Consider the following 20,811-nt stretch of genomic DNA (forward strand, 5'->3'; position numbering starts at 1 on the left):
AGCAACTGGACATCAAGAATGTATTACTCAGCTTTGTTTGCCACCGTCTATCATATATATGTAGACACACACACACACACACACACACACACACACAGGATGGTTTTTCATTTCAATCTCTCTTCTTCTGTTCACACATACAGTTGCAGGACAGGGTCCCTCCTCCTGAGCAGTAGTTGGTAAAGAATGAGAAAGAATAAACAATGCTGCCCTCAGAGGTCTCAAGTATCGATAAATGGATCCAGCTAAACTGTTATCAGTGCAAACACAAACACACAGATAGACCAACAGATCGGACAGCAGAGGCACAGCAAGATAGAGGCAAAGAAAGGAGAAAAAAAAGGAAGTTAAACATGATGGAGGGTGCGGAGAAAGAAAGAGACACACGGGCAAGGATATGGCAGAGGGGAAAAGGGGGAAAGGGAGAAAGAGGAGAAAATGTGTTAATGTGTGAGACAGAAAGGCAAGTAAACACATAAAGCAAGGATAAAGACGGGATGGGAGATAGCGGGCACCTAGATGACATAGGGAGATAACAGCTGATGCAGGAGGAAGAGAAAGAACAAAATATCGAAAGAGACAGAGGGCAGAAGAGGTGAGGGTAGCAGAAGAAAGAAATGAACAGACAGACTGAGATGGATGAACATGTAGAAAATAATGGGGAAAAGGAAAGAGAGACCGAAAGTAATTCAGCATTCTAGCTATGAGAAAAGGTCAAGTTATTTGAACCACTTGTCATTGTGCATGTATGTGAGTGTATCAGTGTAAAGTATCAATTCACACATAAACCAAAATCATTGTAACTGATATCAGCCCATTAAGAGATGGCGGATAATGTTGTTTCAATTCGTGACATTGATTGCTTAAAACAGGCAGAGACCTTCAAAGAAGCATGGCCCCAGTGGGGAGGTGCTGGTCAATTGTCAGTGTGTCTTCTTTGACTGTTTTACTGTGTTATCAGGAAACAATGGAGTTACAAGATTTTCACTCATACAATGTATTTTCTGTTTGTCTATGTGTGTGTGTGTGTGTTTGTGCACATACTACTCCGGCAGTCTTGACTTCACACTGTCCACATATTGTTCCCCTCAGCCTGTTTTTTCTTGTTGTCCGATGACTAATGGCAGGGGGCAGAGCCGGTGGCTGAGGTGGGACTAAAAAGAGCAAGTACACTGTCATGAACACTTGGCAAGAGGATTTGATTTAATATTATTGACATTTAAATGAAATGTATGTAACTACTTGCAAGTCCAACAATAAAGAAACAAAAACAGAGGCACAATCAAAAATACAATACAGCATATCTTACAAAATTTCTGCCTCGGGCGTGATCAAAACATGAATAATTCTGCCAAGGCTGGCTGGCTAGAAAGATCAGACTTTAACAAGATAACTCTACAGTCAGATCCCTGTGTATCTTACTGGAGTAGCCATGAGCAAGACACCGAACCTCTACCAGTTCCCAGGGTGCAGCTCTGTAGCTGATCTTGAATGCTAACCTCCATGTGGAGAGCAGAATTCAAAGGTTCAAAGATTTTCTAGTAAACATCCGTGTAAAGTCTACCTGATACAGGTAATGCACAGCTTAAGTCACTGTACTCACCTGCCAACGGTTCATCCTTAAGCAGTCGGATCTTCACCTTGCCTGCTGACAGCTGTTGAGGAGACAGGATTTTTTAATGTTTGGATAGACAGTGTGTACGTAACCATCTTTGTGTATATACAGTATTACAGTATCTTTTACATCACATCATTTTCATAAGCAAACAAACACATGAAGAACTAAAAACCTGCTACCGGAGGTTCTTTGATGTACGTTCTGTGTCAGTGTCATGAAATTAGTTTATGTAATTTGTTCTTGATTGCTCTTTAGTACGTTCAAACTGACTAAAACATCAGCTCAACATCTCTTTGAATGTCTCCCATTAAATTTAGAATATAGAAGTTTGATGTTTTCATGTTTGTATTTAGATTATGTATCAAATTACAACAGTCTACACTACTGTTATCGGCCTCTCAATGAGAATGAGCCTTTATTGATAACCATTCTGCCAACAGCTTTTACAAGGGGACATTTAATAACAGGTGCTGGCCTTTGCTGAATTGAGATGCTGCAAATTCAATCACTTGTTCATTTTTACTCTCAGGCAGTAGCAAAGTTTATTAATGAAGTTACTTTTTTCTAGTGCAGATTCAAAGACGTTAGGGGATCCAGGGCACTCATTTCTCACATCAAGAGACAGTGTGCAAAGTGCGATCTCAAGTCTGTTATTCACAGTTCACTGAAGGAGTGGTAGTACAATTTCCATCCTGACAGGATGGAAATTGTACACAGGCACACAATGCATCCACAGCACGCAAAGAAACAGGAATTAAGAGAAAATCTCGAAAGAAAATCATCTATAGTAAAGGTAATTGTTGAGGGTATCAGAGTTCAAGTATTGTAGGTTAGGTTCCCGTGGTAATTATCATGTAAACAGATATGTGATATATAATTACTTTACATTAATTACATTTTTTGAATGCACCATTTAGTGTCTGCACCAAGTTCAACAGAATGACACAAACATACTCATATAGATAAACAAATTAACACCACACAAAGGGCGACTGTGGGGTAGATGTGGCTCAGAATGTAGAGCAGGTAGTCCACTAATTAGGAGGTCAGTGGTTCAATCCCTGAATCCTCCATTTCACACGTCAAAGTGTCCACGAGCAAGATACTGAACCCCAAGTTGCTCGCAATTGTGTGAGTGTATGTGAATGGGTGAGTGAGCATTGTAGGGAGCTATAGCCTACCGCTCCTGATGAATATGAGTATCAGTGTATAAATGGGTGAATGTGTGTATTGTAAAGCTCTTTGAGTTGTCGGTGAACTAGAAAAGTGCTATATAAATGCAGTCTATTTACCATAAACATATAGTATCTATATAGATATAGATACATTTCTTTTGTACCTTTTGGACTGTGTTCTCCTTGTTCTTCTTGGTGCCATTTGTCAGAGAATTGATGTTTAATGAACCACATTGTCCAGACTTCCATCTAAATGCTCCTGAGTGTCTACATAGACAGAGAGACAGGGAGAGAGTCTTTGTTTGGCAACTGTAAATAAACAATCATGAAATACATCCTATTTGAATTTGATAGGCAAAGATCATCTACCATAACTACGCCATTTCTACAAAATGTGAAGAACAGTGATTATGTATGGTTTTTTGCAATAAGATATGTTTTCCATATCCCCAAAATGTTAAAGTCCCTATATTTACATTATAATATTTGGGTATGAGAGCTTCAAAAATAACAGCCAAGATCCTTCATTAACAATAAAATGCAATACCAGCACAGACAGACACATCAAAACACAAAGAGAGGGTTTTTTGTGTCCAATTTTCTAGGATAATTTCATATTACGCTTTAGGGCTTTGGTACCATACAGTATATACCAATAAAGCATAGTGAGTAGAGCTCCACATTAACTGCACAAACCAGAACAAAATTGTTTTTTCAAGCTGTACTAGACTTTGCAAAAGCTGCAATGCAAACACCTTCCTATTCCTGTATTTCCGTTGGGCTGAAAGTGAAGTCAGCAGACAAAACTCATTAATGCATTTTAATCCACTGAAGTAACCAAAGAGACTGATGCTTTTTAATAACAGTGCCAGGCTTCGGAAGGAAAGGAAAAGGAACTAATGTCAAGATAAAAAAGATGATTTTCAGCATGGAAAAGGTGTAACTGCACCAACTACATCCTAATTCCATCAGACTAAATCTGTTTTAAAAAAAGAAAGAAAGATATGCAGAAAATCAATTTGTTCCATTAAATAGAGAAGAGTGTTTAATGTATCACAACGTGGACCTTGTGTTGTTAAGATGACTTGGAACAAGGGAAAGCACTTTGCCACACGCCTTAAATACAGAAAAGAATTTGGATTTGCCTATATAAATTATGCAGTGTCATATGAGCATAAAATTTCACATTTTCTCATCTTATCCCAGACAATGGAGGTTAAGTGAATCTCACACATAACACACACATGCAGGACGCTCCTGTCAGTTGCACAAAGTGAAGGCAAGGCAAGACAAGATTACTTGTATAGCACATTTCAAGAACATGGCAAGTCACAGTACTTTACATAAAACAGGAAAATCATTATGACAGTACAAAAGCAATACATAATGAAAGGATATTTAAATACAATTAAAAATAGCTATCAAAGAGTTAAGAGAAAATAAAATAAAAAATAAGCTAAAATAGAACAAGACAGATACAACAAATATGATAATAAGTGAAGAAATGAAAAGATGTTCACTTAGACGTTAGTTATTCATGCTCCTGTTGTTGAATTATTTATGCTATTTATGCTATTGTGATGTCTGGCTGTCTTTGAAAGAAGTTTATTTTGGATTGGACTGGCAGCCAGTCAAGGCACAACAAGTCAGACTCTATTTGTGTGTGTGTGTGTGTAAGAGAGAGTGTCTCTGTGTGTGTGTGTGTGTGTGTGTGTGTGTGTGTGTGTGTGTGTGTGTGTGTGTGTGTGTGTGTGTGTGTGTGTGTGTGTGTGTGTGTGTGTGTGTGTGTGTGTGTGTGTGTGTGTGTGTGTGTGTAAATGTGATGGCAAGAGTTGCCAACACCCGTGACACCATTGCTGTGCTCTGCTGACACTGAGGGTGGGCGTCAGGTAATCACCCCAGCGACATCACCTTGGCAACTGGGCTGTCGCTAAGGGAGACAGTTGAGGCACACCCCTGTCGGTGCAGGATGACAAGGTGTCCCTTCAGGACATGCAACCTGGAGAGATAAAGTGTGCCTGTCTGTTTGTGTATCTCTGTGGACTTTGCGTTATGTAACAAAGATCTCATTATCTTATCCACACAGAGACACACTCAGTTACATCCACAGACGAACGTACATGAGTAAACACTTCAAAATAATAATGATTTGAAGTTGTTTTTAGAGATGTACTGATACAGACACATTCATAGAGTCAATGTTTATCTGTCTTATGAACACACAAATGTGCACACACACACATATTTCCAGACCTCTCCAAACTACAAAGTTTAATCCGCAAAACCAGACTTCTTTTCCAACTCTTTTAAGTAACAATAACAGCATTTGTGTGTGTATGTGTGACCAAACCCGTTAAACACCTTCACACACTACATTCACATGTCGCTGTGCACCTTTCGCTGCCCAGTGACTGGATAACAGATGACAACCTTGGAGTCACCACTTTTATATTGGAAACAAACATCAAATGCGACACAGAATAACACCTAGTCAAAAAACATTTTCTCCTCAAAGTCAAAGTGGATGAAACATAGTGAGGAGTGCGATTTCAGTTTGGCTTAGAGCAAGCTAATATTTCCAAATGATATACAGATATACTGCCATGGAAGGAGGGAAAAAAGCCAAATTATTCAATGTTACCCAAGGCAAACACCACCTGTTGCCACACTCAAGCCTGACTTACACAAGGACATACACACAAACACACACATGGCTATATCAACTTTAACTGACCTGTCTCGCCCCAAAGGAAGAGCTGACAACATCTGCACCCCCCAAACACACACACGCGCGCACACACATACACACACACACGCACGCACACACACACACACACACACACATACACACACACACACACACACACACACACACTCACACACACACACACACACACACACACACACACACACACACACACTTTGAAGTCTAATGCCAAAGTAATCGTGCCATCTCTCCCATTCCCTCCCTCGCAGTGTGAGATGAGAGGACAGGTTAAAAACAGAAAGAGTTGAGACAGCAGAGAAACTTTCCAAAGGTGAAAAAGACTTAGTCATAGATTCTTAGAGACACAAAGGTCAACACATTTTAGTCCAGAATGAACAGTGTCAGGTCAAAGGGTCAACACACAGACATGCAAGTACAGAATGAACCAGGCACAAGGAAGAGCCGAAGCAAATCAAACAACTACGCAGTAAGAAAAAAGGAAGGCTGGGAAAAGGGTGAGAAAAAGAAAAGAGCCAACAGACAGAAGAAGCACAGCAAAGAAAGCAAGAATAAAGAGAACCTCAACTGTACTTTTATATAAAGCAAGTGCTCGTGTCTGTAGGCCTTGTAGGCCTTAAGACAAAGCTACATTATATCTGCGACTCGGGGAGGCCAAAACAGAGAATGATGTACTGCTTTTACCCCAAGCTGGCTGTCTGGCTTTATTATCGCCCGTGTAGTCTTCAGTGAGTATACGGCACCTCCTCTCAGCAAACTGAATTTGTCCGCCTATTCTTTGGGTGCATACGTGAGAGAGAGAGAGAGAGAGAGAGAGAGAGAGAGAGAGAGAGAGAGAGAGAGAGAGAGAGAGAGAGAGAGAGAGAGAGAGAGAGAGAGAGAGAGAGAGAGAGAGAGAGAGAGAGAGAGAGAGAGAGAGAGAGAGAGAGAGAGAGAGAGAGAGTGCAACCCAACTCTAAGACAAAAAATGAACAATTCTACTCCGGGAGCTATGCGATCTGAGAGACAAGCAGAGAGAGAAAAAACAGAGTGGTGCATAACACAGATACACAGTACACTGCACAGTTTGAGCATAAATCACAGCTTGAAGATCTGCAATAAAGGATTGTCAAAGATACACTCACGTATTCTGAGAAGAATAGACAAGTAAGGGTGGAAGCTTAGAGAAAATCCAGATAACTAGCACATCATACACCAGAGTACCTGATTAAAAACCCTCCACACATCCTTATATCCCACGTCAGTCAGAGAAGAACTGAGGAGAAACTATTTCCTCTTTTTCACTTGGGAGTTTACCGATTTATTGATTTAAATAGACGGCCGCATCGCTACACACAGTTTTTAAACAAAATGTAGGAGGGAATTGCAGCAACAATAGTGTTGGGTTCTGACAGGACATGTGCATCTGTTTTAGTTTGGTACCTAATAATCCAATTTATTCCATGACTGCTCCTCTTCAATCTGAGCTCATGTGTTTACAGCTTAGTGAAGATTCACAAAACATTTCACACAAACTCTTCTAACTAGCTGTATCCTCTTCTTCAGAGTATGCCGACTACTTTGCAATGATGTCAACTAGTGAGACAGAAAATATACAACACAGCCTGAGTTTGGAAAAACTGCTCAAAGTATGACAGCAGTTATCCAGGTAACACAACTAATTTTCTGACCCATTCAAATTGGCACAAAGGACTGGCGGTCCCAGCGTCCCGTCTTACCCTCTGCCCAGAGGTAGCACTACAGATGAAGAAAGATGTTCAAATTTTCCCCGACGTTCTCCTTGACAACAGTTCTGCACAGTCAACACTGATTAGTGAAACCACTGCACATGAAAACAAATCAGCAAGGCATAACTAATCAATGATGGCCCATATGAAGAACGTTGATTTTCTTTTTGAAAACTTAGAAAAAAGAATAACTCTATATTTTTTCAGTTACCTCTCTGCCACATTATTTTCAGAGCTGACATCCATTTGAGTCAGCTGAGTCTTTCTCCTACCTTCACATGCTATCTTCTTACACGTACACAAACACTCGCTATATCTTTCCACCTCTTTCAAGCTCGCTCACACACAAATAAAAAATATTTCAAGATAGTAAAGGAGTATGCTATAATATCTCAAAGAAATAGGGTGTAAGCAGGATTGCTGTTGTGTAGCAGACTTTTTTTACTGATTAAAGAACACAAGACAGACAGAACCAAAAAAGTGTAATACCTCTGCAAAGTCATAAAAAGTACACACACAAAACACACACACAAAAACAAATGCCATTATTTATGGAGGACGAGTATCAAAATCACACACAGGCAGCTGCGCACACACCTTGGTGTATCTTGGGGCCAGCGAAGCGGTAAATGTTGCAGTATTTCAGTGTGACAGGAAACACTACATTTATGTGCTTATCGCTCGTGCAGCCCAGACAAGATGGCCCTCTCCCCATACTGATGTATGGCTTCTTAATTAGGGCTGGGCCTCCACTGAGAAACAAAATAGTACTCGTATACAATGACATACATACACACAGCATTCCCCAAAACAATAAATACATTAACCTAAAATCTAAAGCATTCATTTCCTTGTTGATGGTGAATTATGAATTTGAACCAATAGGAACATATCACGTGCAAAACTACTTCTCATCATAGCTCAGCTCTAAATCACTTATATTGCAATTAGCTGGCTGGGTTTTAAATGTGTGTGTGTCTGTGTGTGTGTGCGTGTGCGTGTGTGCGTGCATGTTTGGACCTGGTATTCCTCACATTGTAGGGACGTAAATCTGCATTGTGGGGGATCGCCTCCCTTATGGGGACAAAAAGCAAGTACCTTAAATAATTAATTTTATGGTGAAGACTAAGCTAAGTTTAGTTTAAGGTTAGGGTTAGGGTGGTAGTGGTTATAGTTAAGGGTTAGGATAATTCTCCAGGAATCTGTAGAAAGGAGTTTGTATGTAATATATGTACTCTGCATCTCCATAAAGCTGTCCCTGAGTTATATGCTCATATATCGTGATATACACCCCTATTACGCTGTTCTCCATAACTTCACATAGGGCAACACATTTTGAGTTATTAATGAAATGAGATGAAATGAGGTGAACTGGGAACGGAGAATAAAACAATCACATTAATAACCCGTGTTTGTTTTCATTCTGCAAATTAATTTCCTGCTCACACAGGCCAGGATGCCCCTCATTCTGTCTGAATTTGTTGGGTAATAGTCATAGTAATGGGCCAGGTAGGTACTCTATAATGAAATGGTGAGGGAAAATAAATGCTATTTTGTGTGAGCTATTCAGTTCATTAATACTGTAAATTAATGTGAAGATGTGCATGTACATATTTAATCATCTTATACACACAGACACTCATAAAAAATAGGAATGGACCAATATCACTTGGTGGTAGCATGTGTTTGTGTGTCTTTATGTATATCTGCCTGTTCGCTGTGCACATGATGTCAAATTATATTTGAAAATGGCCCATCAAACGTATTATTATTTATTACCAAGCACCTAACTAAATGGAAGGAGTTTCTATTTGTCCGTTTACTGCATGTCTTTCCTTCGATTTTCTCAACTGCCGTTCATCTGATTGACTTCACACTTGGCAGGTGTATTGCTGAGACCCAGGAAAGCACAGCATCGAGCCAGAAGTTGTTTGAATGAGCAGTTCTCGAGAAAGCTCATTTCGAACAAGCACGTTTTGAACAGGCACTGCACTAGTAGACAGAATCACAGGAGAAGTACTGCTCTGTGTGTGTGTGTGTGTGTGTGTGTGTGTGTGTGTGTGTGTGTGTGTGTGTGTGTGTGTGTGTGTGTGTGTGTGTGTGTGTGTGTGTGTGTGTGTGTGTGTGTGTGTGTGTGTGTGAGAGAGGATGTAATGATGCAAGCTTTCAGTGTTATAGCTTTTCTATATAATTCATCCATGCTTGTTTCCAATGAATCAGTTACACCAGATGCCAATACATCACCAACATATTTTGCAACTATTTTACAGACAATGTTTAACACAAAAAAGGCTACTTTTTCTATCTGTTCACTGTTGATTGTCACATAACGATTTTTTTAAAAAAAGCAATCGCTTTTCATGATGACACTTATCATTCGTATCATTTTCACAAGTGAGAACTTGAAAATAGGATGAAATGTTGGAGATGCTGGCAGAAATGTTCAATTTGCACACTGACTTGGGCAGTTTCACTACAGGCAAGCTTGACTTTTATAGAAGGAAAAAAAATCTTCCACAAAAAGAACATCATCACACTGTGTTCCTGCAGTATGATCTCATTAAGGTCAGTTTGTACTTGTGTGAATATGAAAAGGTCTCTGTTAAAAGTGGAAATAAGTTGTCAAGTGAGAAAGGAACTTGGGATTTTAGAAAAAATATCAGTTATGGTTTGCTTGAAATGTTTATGCACATGGGTGGAAAACTTTAAAGAAACATCTTAATCTATGAAATTAACATTTCATTCCTTGTCACAAGAGTAGCTCTTGTTTTGTTTTTGTTTTTTGTTTTTTGGGGGGGGGTTATTTAGATGACTAACAACCCAGTTTATAACTGAAGGGCAGCTGCTTGTGTTCTGAATGCTCACTGAACTGTATCACGGGAATAACATACGGTTCATCTGTTTTGAAGTGTGATTTTTACAAGCCTCTGGCACAGCACAGCTTACTTCTAACACTTACTTCTAACACTGGCTAGTTTATTTTATCATAGCTGAGCATCCCAAATTAATATATGAGAAATATTTATAGAAATAAATACAAACATTTGGAGGGCAGCACTGCACATGTTACACCAGACAATCTGTGAGTCTTCTTTATTTCCCTGCAATTACTCTAAAGAGTTGTGAGAGTTAATGTATGGCGCTGTTGCAGACCAAACTTAAGCCTTATTGAAAATATGTTGACAATTACAAAGGCCTGACCAAAAGCATGTCAAGCAGAATACATTGCAGACAGGAACAGTCAGAATTTGCAGTTTCGATTATGGTTGGGTAGAGTAGAGAATGAAAGATACAAACTACAAAGAAATTGGGAAATGATAATGTTATGTTCTAATAATATCTTTTCATTTTATTGTAAATTTCAACAGTTCTGAGTAAAGATGCATACAAGTTGTTAGGGTCAAGTTTCTGTAGGCCTCTGCTGACCTTTGGAATAGTTCGCCATGCGAGCATGAGCCAATTTCATCTATGAGTGGATTTCTCACTTCTCTGTCTGTTCCTTTTTTCCTTCCACAGCAAGCTATTTGTGACCTTTATAGGTAGAGAAGTCACTGACCTCCCCCCTCTCTTGTTAAGTCTCTTCCTCTACCTATCTCTATTATTCACTGCCTCTACATACTTTGTTGCTTTCTCTTTAACCACAGCTGCAGTCTCTTTCCTACCTTTCCTACCTCTCTCACTGAATCCATTAGTCACCTGCTCTATTCCGTATGTGTTTAACTGGTCATAAATCTCTTTACCTGCTGTAATTCCTGGCTTTCAACATGTTAGGTCCCATTATAACACTGCTGTTTTCCTACACCTGGCAAAAATAAATATATTTGCTTGAGTGGCTGTTACAAATGGTCATAACTCTTTAGTCAGGTTTATGTGACTACTCCAGCCATGAATTTGGTGCCCTACCTGAGCATTTATTGTGTTATGGCTTAAAGTAGAGGAATCAATGTTTCAATGGCAAATCCAGAGATGCAAACAGTTCAGCTTTTTGTTTTGTCATTGTCAATCAGTGTCAATGATTTTTGATTTTTCTAAGATCACACTGGTTGCTGTGGGCCTTGACACAGGTACAATTTAATATCTACACATGCCTAATCTAATACTTCATAATCCTGCACCAAATTTGATGACAATCAGGCAGGTAGTTGCTGAGTTGTTGAGGTCAAAGTGAAGGACAGTCAGGCAGAGTAACAGATGAACGACTCCATCCTAAAAGCCTTGTAGCTATCAGGGTTTTCTGCCTTAAATCTCACACAAATCACACCACAACACAGTTATAACAAAGAAATGCAATTCAATGAGGTGCAGACTACAATGGAAGCAGTAAGGTTATATGTGCAGTAAATTGAAATGTGATTCAGGAACATGAATCTCCTCTCTCCTTTTACACCTGCACGTACTTATTCCTTGTCCTTTCTTTCTCTCTCCTCCCTCACTCCCTTTTTCATTCACCCCGTCTCCTTCTTCCACCACCTTCCACCTTCGGTCTGCCCCCTCTCTCACCAACTCTCCTTCTCCTTTCTCTTCTTGCACCACCACACTCACTGTAACACTGATACTCACCCTCTTTCCTCTTTTTCTTTACTCATGCTCTCTTTAAGCTGTTGCAGTTTCTCTTCCATCTCTTTGCTCTCCTGGTCCAGAGTCACCGTCTTCATGTGCAGTTCTTGCAGGTTCCTATGGCAACATGCATGCACATTCACATCTATACAATCAATCAATGACAATCAATCATACAAATTACCTACTCCGTCAGATTGGACAGCAAGGTTTTTATCAATATGTTCAATTCATCTGCTGCACTAGCAGATCCCTGTTGCCGTGACTGATCAATACTTTAATCAATTAGTCACTAGATCAGGGTACCACCAAGGCAGATATCAATTTAGTCAATTACCAGTTGGCAAATGAGAAACTACAGCAGAAGATTGGAATACATTTTGAATTGGGCATTATGAAAAAAACCAATAGACTGAAAGCTGAGCTGAAAACTATCACAATCCAGGTCACAAAGTTTATCTTACCAGTAACTCAATTTTGTGGAATAGCCTTTATCTGCACAGCATTTAAATGGAAACTGATGGAAATAGTGTGGCAGCCAAATGACCCTGATGAGCTCTGACCAAATGCCTTAAATCACATCATTGATCTTATCTCAACTTACCTGGCATTAAGCTTGACAGATTTGGCCTTGTTGTTAGGAAGCACCACAAAGTCGTTTAAATTCATGTCTCTTCTTTCTGGTACTCTGCTTATGTCTTTCGCTGTTCTTTTTATAAAGAGTCCCCTCTGCAATAAAAAGAACACCATTAATGGCATAAAACTGGATATCACGCTGAGCGCAGGATAAATCACAGGCTTCCATAAATGAATGCTGCTGCAGTACAATAAGCAAAATAGCAGGGAAAGAATTTCTCAAATGTAAAAGAGGCACTTAAAACAAGCAATCCTGTGTGTTTAAACTGTATCTGGCAGACTCAAGTATATGCTTGGCAAATAGCTGATAATTCTTTCAGGCAGTGAAAGCCTATTACGAAAATTAGCAAGACGAAACAGATATAATATGTTATTATAGCAAGGCAGCCACACCTGCTAGCAACTCAGCTGGTAGCAAAGTGACTTTAGTTGGAGGTGATTACTACTTACTCCTTAAAACTATAATTTTTTACACAAGGTAGGTAACCTCTTAACAAAAACCCTGATATTTCACATGCAATTATATACTGGCACCTTATATAAAGCCATTTGTCCCTCAGGTTGTGGAACAATACAGTATACCTGACCAAAGTCACAAAATTATGAAAAGTCAGCTGGCATGATAGCTATACCTAATGTACACAATAGACCCTTTCCAGATATTTTGACTTTCTCACTGTAGGAAAAACAAGTGGAACTAATAACATTAAGAGTTTCATTTAAGTGTCCCAGTAAGCCATCATGCACTAAACTAAATATGAGCAAGCCATTCTTGATTAATGTTATTAGTCACACCTGTGTTTTCCAAATATAACATCAAATTGGTTGCTTGTAAAACTGTGCAGACATTTCAGCAGTGAAAAGTAAAGGATATTTATAAATGTACATTTATTCAAGTACTGTACTAAAGAACAACTTTGAGGTACTTGTACTTTGAGTATTTCCATCTGATGCTACTTTATGCTCCACTGCATTTCAGAGGGAAATATTGTACTATGTACCACTACATTTTTTTGACAGTTTAGTTACTTTTTAGATGAAGATTAGACATCATGCACAATATAACAAGCTTTTAAAATATAACACATTGTTAACGATGAAACCATATTATTTTATTGTGTAATGTACTTTGTGTAACATTTTGCTTGTATGAAAGGTGCTGAATGAACTGAAAACAGACTTGTGTATCAGAGCTTTGGTTTTTTTTTTCCTCTGCTCTCTCATTAATCATCTCACAACCCCTCAGATTCATCTGGCAACAACAGTGGACGTTCACAGTTTTGTTGGCAATTAGCAAGCTTAAAGCTGAGAATCACTGTGTTCCTAAGGGCTTGTTCACATCTGTTAACTCATTTGATTAAAGCAGGACACAATACATATTGTTTTTACGTGTTGCCCAGTAGGCTAGGTGATAACGTATGGTGATTTTATTTCTAGTTAGTTGGCTTAATTAAATATATAGCTGCCTGACATTAAAAAAATACATTTGGCTGCAAACCAAACATAATATGAACAGTAAAGGCCAACTGTATAGATTCGTAACGATTACAGACACACTCATTTAACCAAAAGCCAGTTACAGATTTTGACGTCCAACACACTGCTGAGAAATAACTTGCTTCACTTACCTTTCTTAGTAAAGCGTTATTGTCACTAAAAGTTCAAGTTTAACAAATAAGACACGCTTTGTGTTTTAACACTGAGCGTTTGTGTTGAGCTCTCGTTTCTATGGCAACCGACGCCTTTCTCTCTCACAGGGTCTCTCGCGAGAGTTCAGTCGAGGCGCGGTTTAGCTTCACTGACTGAACTTCCCAGGCTGAATTTGTTAACAGGCCTTCAACTTTTTTTAAAGAAGTATTGTAGCGTGCCTTTGATTGCGCAGGGAGTAAACAGATCAGATTCAAAGACATCAAGTCCCCTATTGCTTCAGTAATCATGGGCAGCGGGAATTCCCATCTAATTAAAATCCTTGCAGCATCAAGATTAATTTTATTGCTCTGATTAGAGCTTTGAACCCTTTCATTTTTTTCTAAGACACTTTAGAGCTGTCTTTAGGCATTCAAGATGATGATGTTAAGATCTCTCATGTTGGCAATCATTAGAGATCTGATGCAAAATGATTTCCCATTTGACACTTAACAAAAAAAGTGCCAGAATGAGACCAAAGCCAGGGAAACTGTGTGTGTGTGTGTGTGTGTGTGTGTGTGTGTGTGTGTGTGTGTGTGTGTGTGTGTGTGTGTGTGTGTGTGTGTGTGTGTGTCTACAACACTGCTTGTATCTCTTCGTGTCTCCACCATGTATATTTGTATTACATGTATTTAATATCAAGGAAGAATAAAGAATTTAATGTCGTCAAAATTATGGTTTAATTGTTAATTTTTCATACAGTTTTGTATCAAACTGTAAACCAGTTTGATATTTTTCAAATAAAGAAAACAATCAAATTACAAAATAATGTTTTTTGTCTGTTGTGTTCAAAATGTTAAAAGAATGGAGAGGGTGTCTTTCCAGTGGTATAAAATGTCTAGGATTTTTTTGTTGATTAGTCCACAAAAATCCCTACTGTAATCCATATCCAAAATCTTCCAATGTATCATTCACACGATGTAGTACCTTATATTAAACCTACTTGACCTTGTCATAACATTTCCAAGCTCTGTGGTATTATATTATATTGAAAAAAAGCAGACCAAAACTACTTTGATGATGAAAAAGTATATATTTTTATATATAGTATTTTAAGTATAGTGTTACATCTTCTTTTACAATTTTTATTTTCCTAAATTACCTACTTATGAGAAACGTTTAATGATTGAATCAATTCATAATTTCTTAAAAGCCATAAAAACCATGGAAACTGCATCAATAGCATACTTTTTTGGTTTGATCTATTTGACAACTAGGTATAAAAATATTTTCGCAGTAATAGTAAATATTTATTCATTCATGTTGGGTAAAAGTCATCATGTGTCACTTACATGTGTGGTTTTACATTGTTTTGTGCTTTGGGAGCCTAACAGAAGAAACTTGAGGAGGTTGTATGTATGCATGTTTTTGTTTTTTCTGTCTCTCTGTCGCATAACTGTGCAGCCAGGCAGTCATCCGTCCAATGCTCATCTGTATTCCAGGACAAAAGAAACTTTCTGACGTTACTGAAAAAGCTCTCCTCTACTGCAGGCCATGCCCCTACCATTGCTACATTTTCTTTCTCATCCTTCTTTGCTGTCCTCCATTCAAACCACAGGATAATTATGGCTCAGCAAGCACTGAATACCCATCTACCTAATTCCTAAATCCTGCTTTCTCTCTCTTTCTGTCTCTCTCTCCCTTTCCCTTTGCCTGTCTCTCTCTACCTCACACTGTATATTATATTATATTGTTGGCGTATGACCTATTGCTCCTGCCATCAGGGAAGTGTGGGTGTATGACTTATTGAGCGTGCCTGCATGTGTGTGAGTGTGGATGGTCATTTAGGGTTGTGACCCTCCAGCTGGATTCTGTCTCCGTTGCTAAACAGTGAATCTCTCCCTCTCTTGCTCTCCCTCTTGCTCGCTCTCTCTCAGCCCTGCTTGCATAGACAGCTGGGCGTGCACTAGCATACCGATGAGCAGACGAGTGAGATGAAGAGCGAGCTTGGGGAAAGAAGAGTGAGAGAGGAGAGGGGGAGGAGGGATATAGAAATGAAGGATGGAGGTAAAGAGGGGGGCACAGTAAGAGGCCAGAAGGCACATGGAAAAGCAATGCAAGGGAAAGAACAAGAGAGTGACAGAATGGATTAAAGGAGGGGTACAACAGCGGAGCTGTTGCAGTAAAAGGACAAGCGCTGCGCTGCGAAATGTCAGGGCTATTTAATTCATTAGGAGGCAATGATGATGGCGCTGTACTGAATGTCATCTGCTGGGTTAAACCTTCCTCAGCGGCCTCGTGCTGGATATATATTGACTGTTTGGCAATGGTTAGAAACCTTTTAGCAATGACAGAGCGGCAGCAACAGGGACAAAGGGAAAGAAAGGAGAGAGAAGGTAGTCAGCCAGTCAGAATCAACACATTTTTTGTGACTCATGTTATTCACAGGAGAATCATAGATTATACTGGGAGTATATTAACAATATAATGGAGAAATTGTTAAATAACCTTGAAAGAGGTGGTTGAGAGCTTTTGTCCATCCATCTTCTGTACCTACTTCTCAGAGTCACAAGGGGCTGGAGACTATCCCTGCATGCATAAGAGGCAGGAAAACAGGTTTCCAGTCTATCACAGGATTAACACCAAACAAACACATTCAAATTCAAATTTAATCTTCAACTTCACCTGACTTCCATGTCTTTGGACTGTGAGGGGAAACCAAAGCATGTGGAGAAAAGTGACACAAAGACTGTCAGAACATTTATACAGAAAGCACCTGTCCCCTGACTCAGACCAGGACCATCTTACTGTATCTGTCAGAAACAATCAGTGACCACTGAGTCCCAGAACAGCTCATCATTGAAAATTATGATGGAAAAATAATAAAGCTTTAAACAAATTGGAGCAAATGTAAAACTAACTAAAACAAACTAAAGTGCAATGACTGAAAAGAATGTGTAATTATGTAAGATATGTATTAATTGAAGTGAACGGAAATCAACAGCTAACTTCCAGTGAAGTGAGACAATAACAGAAATCAGTCGTGCTGGCAAAGAAATCAATATACCAAAACAAAGAGAGAAAAAGATAGAAAAGGAAGAAAGACTTGCATAATTTGATTCAGAAAAATCAAAAACAAAGAATAGTACTGATCCGGTTTCATGTTCTGAGAAAACTAAATTCAACTACTTCATAGGCATCCCAAAATAAAAATTCTCTGGACAGCTACAGCTGACACACTATAATGCAGCCCAGAGGAAATCTGTGATATTTGAAAAAGAGAAGTAACCATCACAGCTATAACACTCTGAAAGATTTCCAACTAACAGCAAAACACACCCCAACATAACCTCCATTTGATTTAATTTCCCAAGTGTTGAAATATCCACATCTCACATGTCTGCCTACACCCAACAACAATAGGCCTTCTTTACACATGTTGACATGTCATAGTCAGAAAGACATGGGTGTAATTAATCAATAGTTGAATTCAGTCAGTTCAAAACAGTTCCTGTGCTTTTTCTGTCATGATACATCAAAATGTCTGCTGTGAAAAAGCCTTATGGAGGTGAGTCAAATTTTGTTTTTGGCACTCAAAGCATTGAAGATTTACATTTAACAGCAGCAACAATGTTATACAGTTTTCATTGTATCTACTTTCTACTGAAGACACAGTACCTATGAAAACATTGACAGCAAAGTTGATGGATTATCCAGAGTAATATTGGGACAATGACTCTGGAGAGTTAGTGCTCGAGTCATCTTATGGACAATGCAGCTAAACAAAACTAGTCAAAACCTACAGAGATGCTTTCAGTTATTCTGATTAATTGCACCTCGGGTACAGTCATTTAAAGAGGACATATTATGCTGAATTCCAGCACTAATCTTTTTTTATTTTAAGGTTCCACTTGAGTAACTTTGCATCATTCACAGTTCAAAAAACTTATTTAACTTATTTATCTTACACTGGTCCTTTATGCAGCTCTTAAGTATACACTATGTCTCTTTACAGTCCATTTGAGCTCTTGTCTCTTTAAGGCCCCCCTCCCGATGAGCCTACTCTGTTCTGATTGGCCAGCTTTAGTATCAAATTTGATACTGAATGAATAAATGAGTAAATAACTGGAGACTTTTATTGTGTGTGAATTTACAGGAAGTGAAACATGTTCGTCATTGAATCAGCAGAGCTTTGTTAGTGGCGCTAATCTGAGCATCAAAACAACATCAGAAGATATTTGGAAGCAGATATTTGGAGCTGTTTGTTCAGTGGATCAGTTAAAATAAAGCAGGGAGGAATAGTAAAAGCGGAAATAGCCACAGTGATGATGATGGTTGATGAAGAGGTGGCGACGACCAGCACACCTCCAATAAGTAAACTACTTATTTGACTTTGCTGTGTGATGAAATCATGGCTTAGTGTGACTACCGCCAAAACAAAGGCATTTTAGTGGCATACAGCAGTGAACTTGTGTGATGTGCGTAGAACAAATGACAATATAAAGAAATCTAGTGAGCTTGGGCTGAAATTATTTGACACGTCAGACACTTTTAACATCAACATCTGACACAGTGATATTATTTATGTTTCTAAAAATGAGGAAAACCATAATCAGTTCCCTTTAACATTGGTAAGCATATTAAACCAACTAGCTAACATTACAGTTGTAAGCATGCTGATAGATTAAGTAGCATCTCCTTCTCTCCTTCTCATGCTAGTGAGGATGCAATGTGGCTATCGAGCAACAGTTTTTGTAGTAGTTTACATTGAAATGAGCTTTGCACCATCATCAAGAATGAACTTGCAACTTGATAGCACTGTAGATGGTGAACCAAGTGAAGTTGTATTTAGTGCCCTGAAAAAACGCAAACCCTATAGAGTATCTTTCTTTTTTTTCTAATAATTGATAAAATGTGATATTAAAATGTTCATAGCTGATTGCCGTCAAAGCCTATACACTGCAGATGCATTTGCTTACTTATTAAAGTATTAAGAGAAGGGTGAAGGGCCCCAATGAGACTATATATGCACAAGTCCCAGACTTTCTACCTACACCCCTGTTGACATAACTTGACAATGGATATATGACTCACAGAAAAAAATAAAGAGTAGATGGAGCACTATATTGTGACAATGTAGCAGCGGAAATGGACCGGAAAGAAGATTAACTATTTGACAGTGAGCCTGACCAATAGGTGACTGTACAGATTGAAAAGTAGATTGAAAGTTAGACAGGAAAAACAAAAGTGGAGTGAGAAGGAGTGAGCGACAAAGAGAGTTGCGGCATGTGAAATAAAGAAGAGAGCAACAGAAAGAAGAGAATATAAAGGTGTCAGGAACGGATGGCCAGCCAGTCACTAGATGTCACCGGGAGAGAGACACAGAGGTAATGAGAGCTCTGCTGGGGAGGAGAAAGGCCAAAGGGCTGGATGAAAAGGACAAGTGGAAAATTGAGAGGTTGAGGATGGCAGGTAAAAGGGGAGGGAGAGATGGATGAGCGTGAGAGATGAAGGTGGAAGAGGGGGAGGAGCACCAAGGGAACAGACGTGAGTGACTCTTCATCATGTGTAGTAGCTTAAGCTGATGGACCACATGTTCTGTGTCACACCCCCAACCACTCACCCATACTACACAGAGAACACACAGAACACACATCAGTCAAAGCCGTGATGAGTATCTGACAGTTAGTGGGGCTGAAGACTGGCTTATGGCAGACAGTGACTTTACTGATGGCACATATATCACCTAGAACAACGCTAGGTCAAAACCTATTATATGGTTGGACATTGTATTGTCAATGTGTGAAATTGTGGCCAATTTGTTACAGCGATCAGTAGTGTCTATATAGGAGCAACAGCGAGTAAGGAAACTCCAACCCTCCAACACCAGAACTTCATCTCTCAGTCAGTCAGTCATACAGTGATGGACAGACATTCAGGGTTATAGGGCCGGTCCATGGATGATACAGCCAAAAAAGAAAGAAAGTAAGAAAAAAAGAAAGAAAGAAACTTGACCCATACCCTAAAAAAACTGAAAACTGAACGAGTTGGGATGTGTTAGCTTAAGGGAGTGTATCAATCTCAAAGAAAAAAGCAAAGGAGACAGATAATGAATGTTAAAGAAAGGTCATAAGCATTTGGATGAAAACAGTCAAGCAAGTGCATAGAAAGAACAGAAAATAAATGTACTGTACATAAGGAGGATACAGTGAAGCACAATTCTCCATAAGACAATGATGAATTACTAATTTTGGCTCAGGTGGTCGGTCTGACAGCAGCACTGACTGCCTTGTTAAAGCTGCGTCAAAATAAAATTATGTGTCATTCCTTTTTTATTTTACCCAATTCCATTATATTCAGTTCTAGGAAAGGTATAGCGAGTGACAGTAACTGCTGTGTAGGAATCTGGGTCAGACATGACATTTAATAACCAGGGAACAAGCTGATACTGTTTGATCACATCAGCCTATTGTTCTGCCATGGATTATAGAGACAAATGGTGGCATGAACAAGATTTAGAATAGACAATTTTCTCTCCAATGTCTGTAAAACAATGTGCGTGGGAGCACAGTAAAATAAAACTCCAATACCTTTCACTGTTGTTTTTTTTCTTCCTTCTGCTTGATCACTCTCACACACCCTTCCTCTCTCGCTTATTCACTCGCACAAACACAAACAGATTTTTGCAGGTACACGCACACACACACACCTGCACACGAAAGTCATTGACAGTGAGCTGTAGCTCTA

The 20,811-nt window shown here is 39.1% G+C and overlaps 1 protein-coding gene across 1 annotated transcript in view; it reads right to left on the bottom strand.

Moving 5' to 3' along the window:
* zbbx (zinc finger, B-box domain containing) overlaps positions 1-12,471 on the bottom strand; it is a 76,674-nt gene extending 64,203 nt beyond the window's left edge. The window contains exons 1-6 of the mRNA XM_062419911.1: positions 12,407-12,471; positions 11,806-11,919; positions 2,958-3,060; positions 1,604-1,655; positions 1,423-1,494; positions 1,045-1,154 (exon numbers count right to left, since the gene is read on the bottom strand). Coding sequence (XP_062275895.1) covers positions 1,045-1,154; positions 1,423-1,494; positions 1,604-1,655; positions 2,958-3,060; positions 11,806-11,919; positions 12,407-12,471 — 516 coding nt within the window. The remainder of the gene's footprint in view (positions 1-1,044; positions 1,155-1,422; positions 1,495-1,603; positions 1,656-2,957; positions 3,061-11,805; positions 11,920-12,406) is intronic.
* Positions 12,472-20,811: the final 8,340 nt, after the last annotated feature.

This window comes from Scomber scombrus, chromosome 5 (genome assembly GCF_963691925.1).
Source record: "Scomber scombrus chromosome 5, fScoSco1.1, whole genome shotgun sequence".
NCBI lineage: Eukaryota > Metazoa > Chordata > Actinopteri > Scombriformes > Scombridae > Scomber > Scomber scombrus.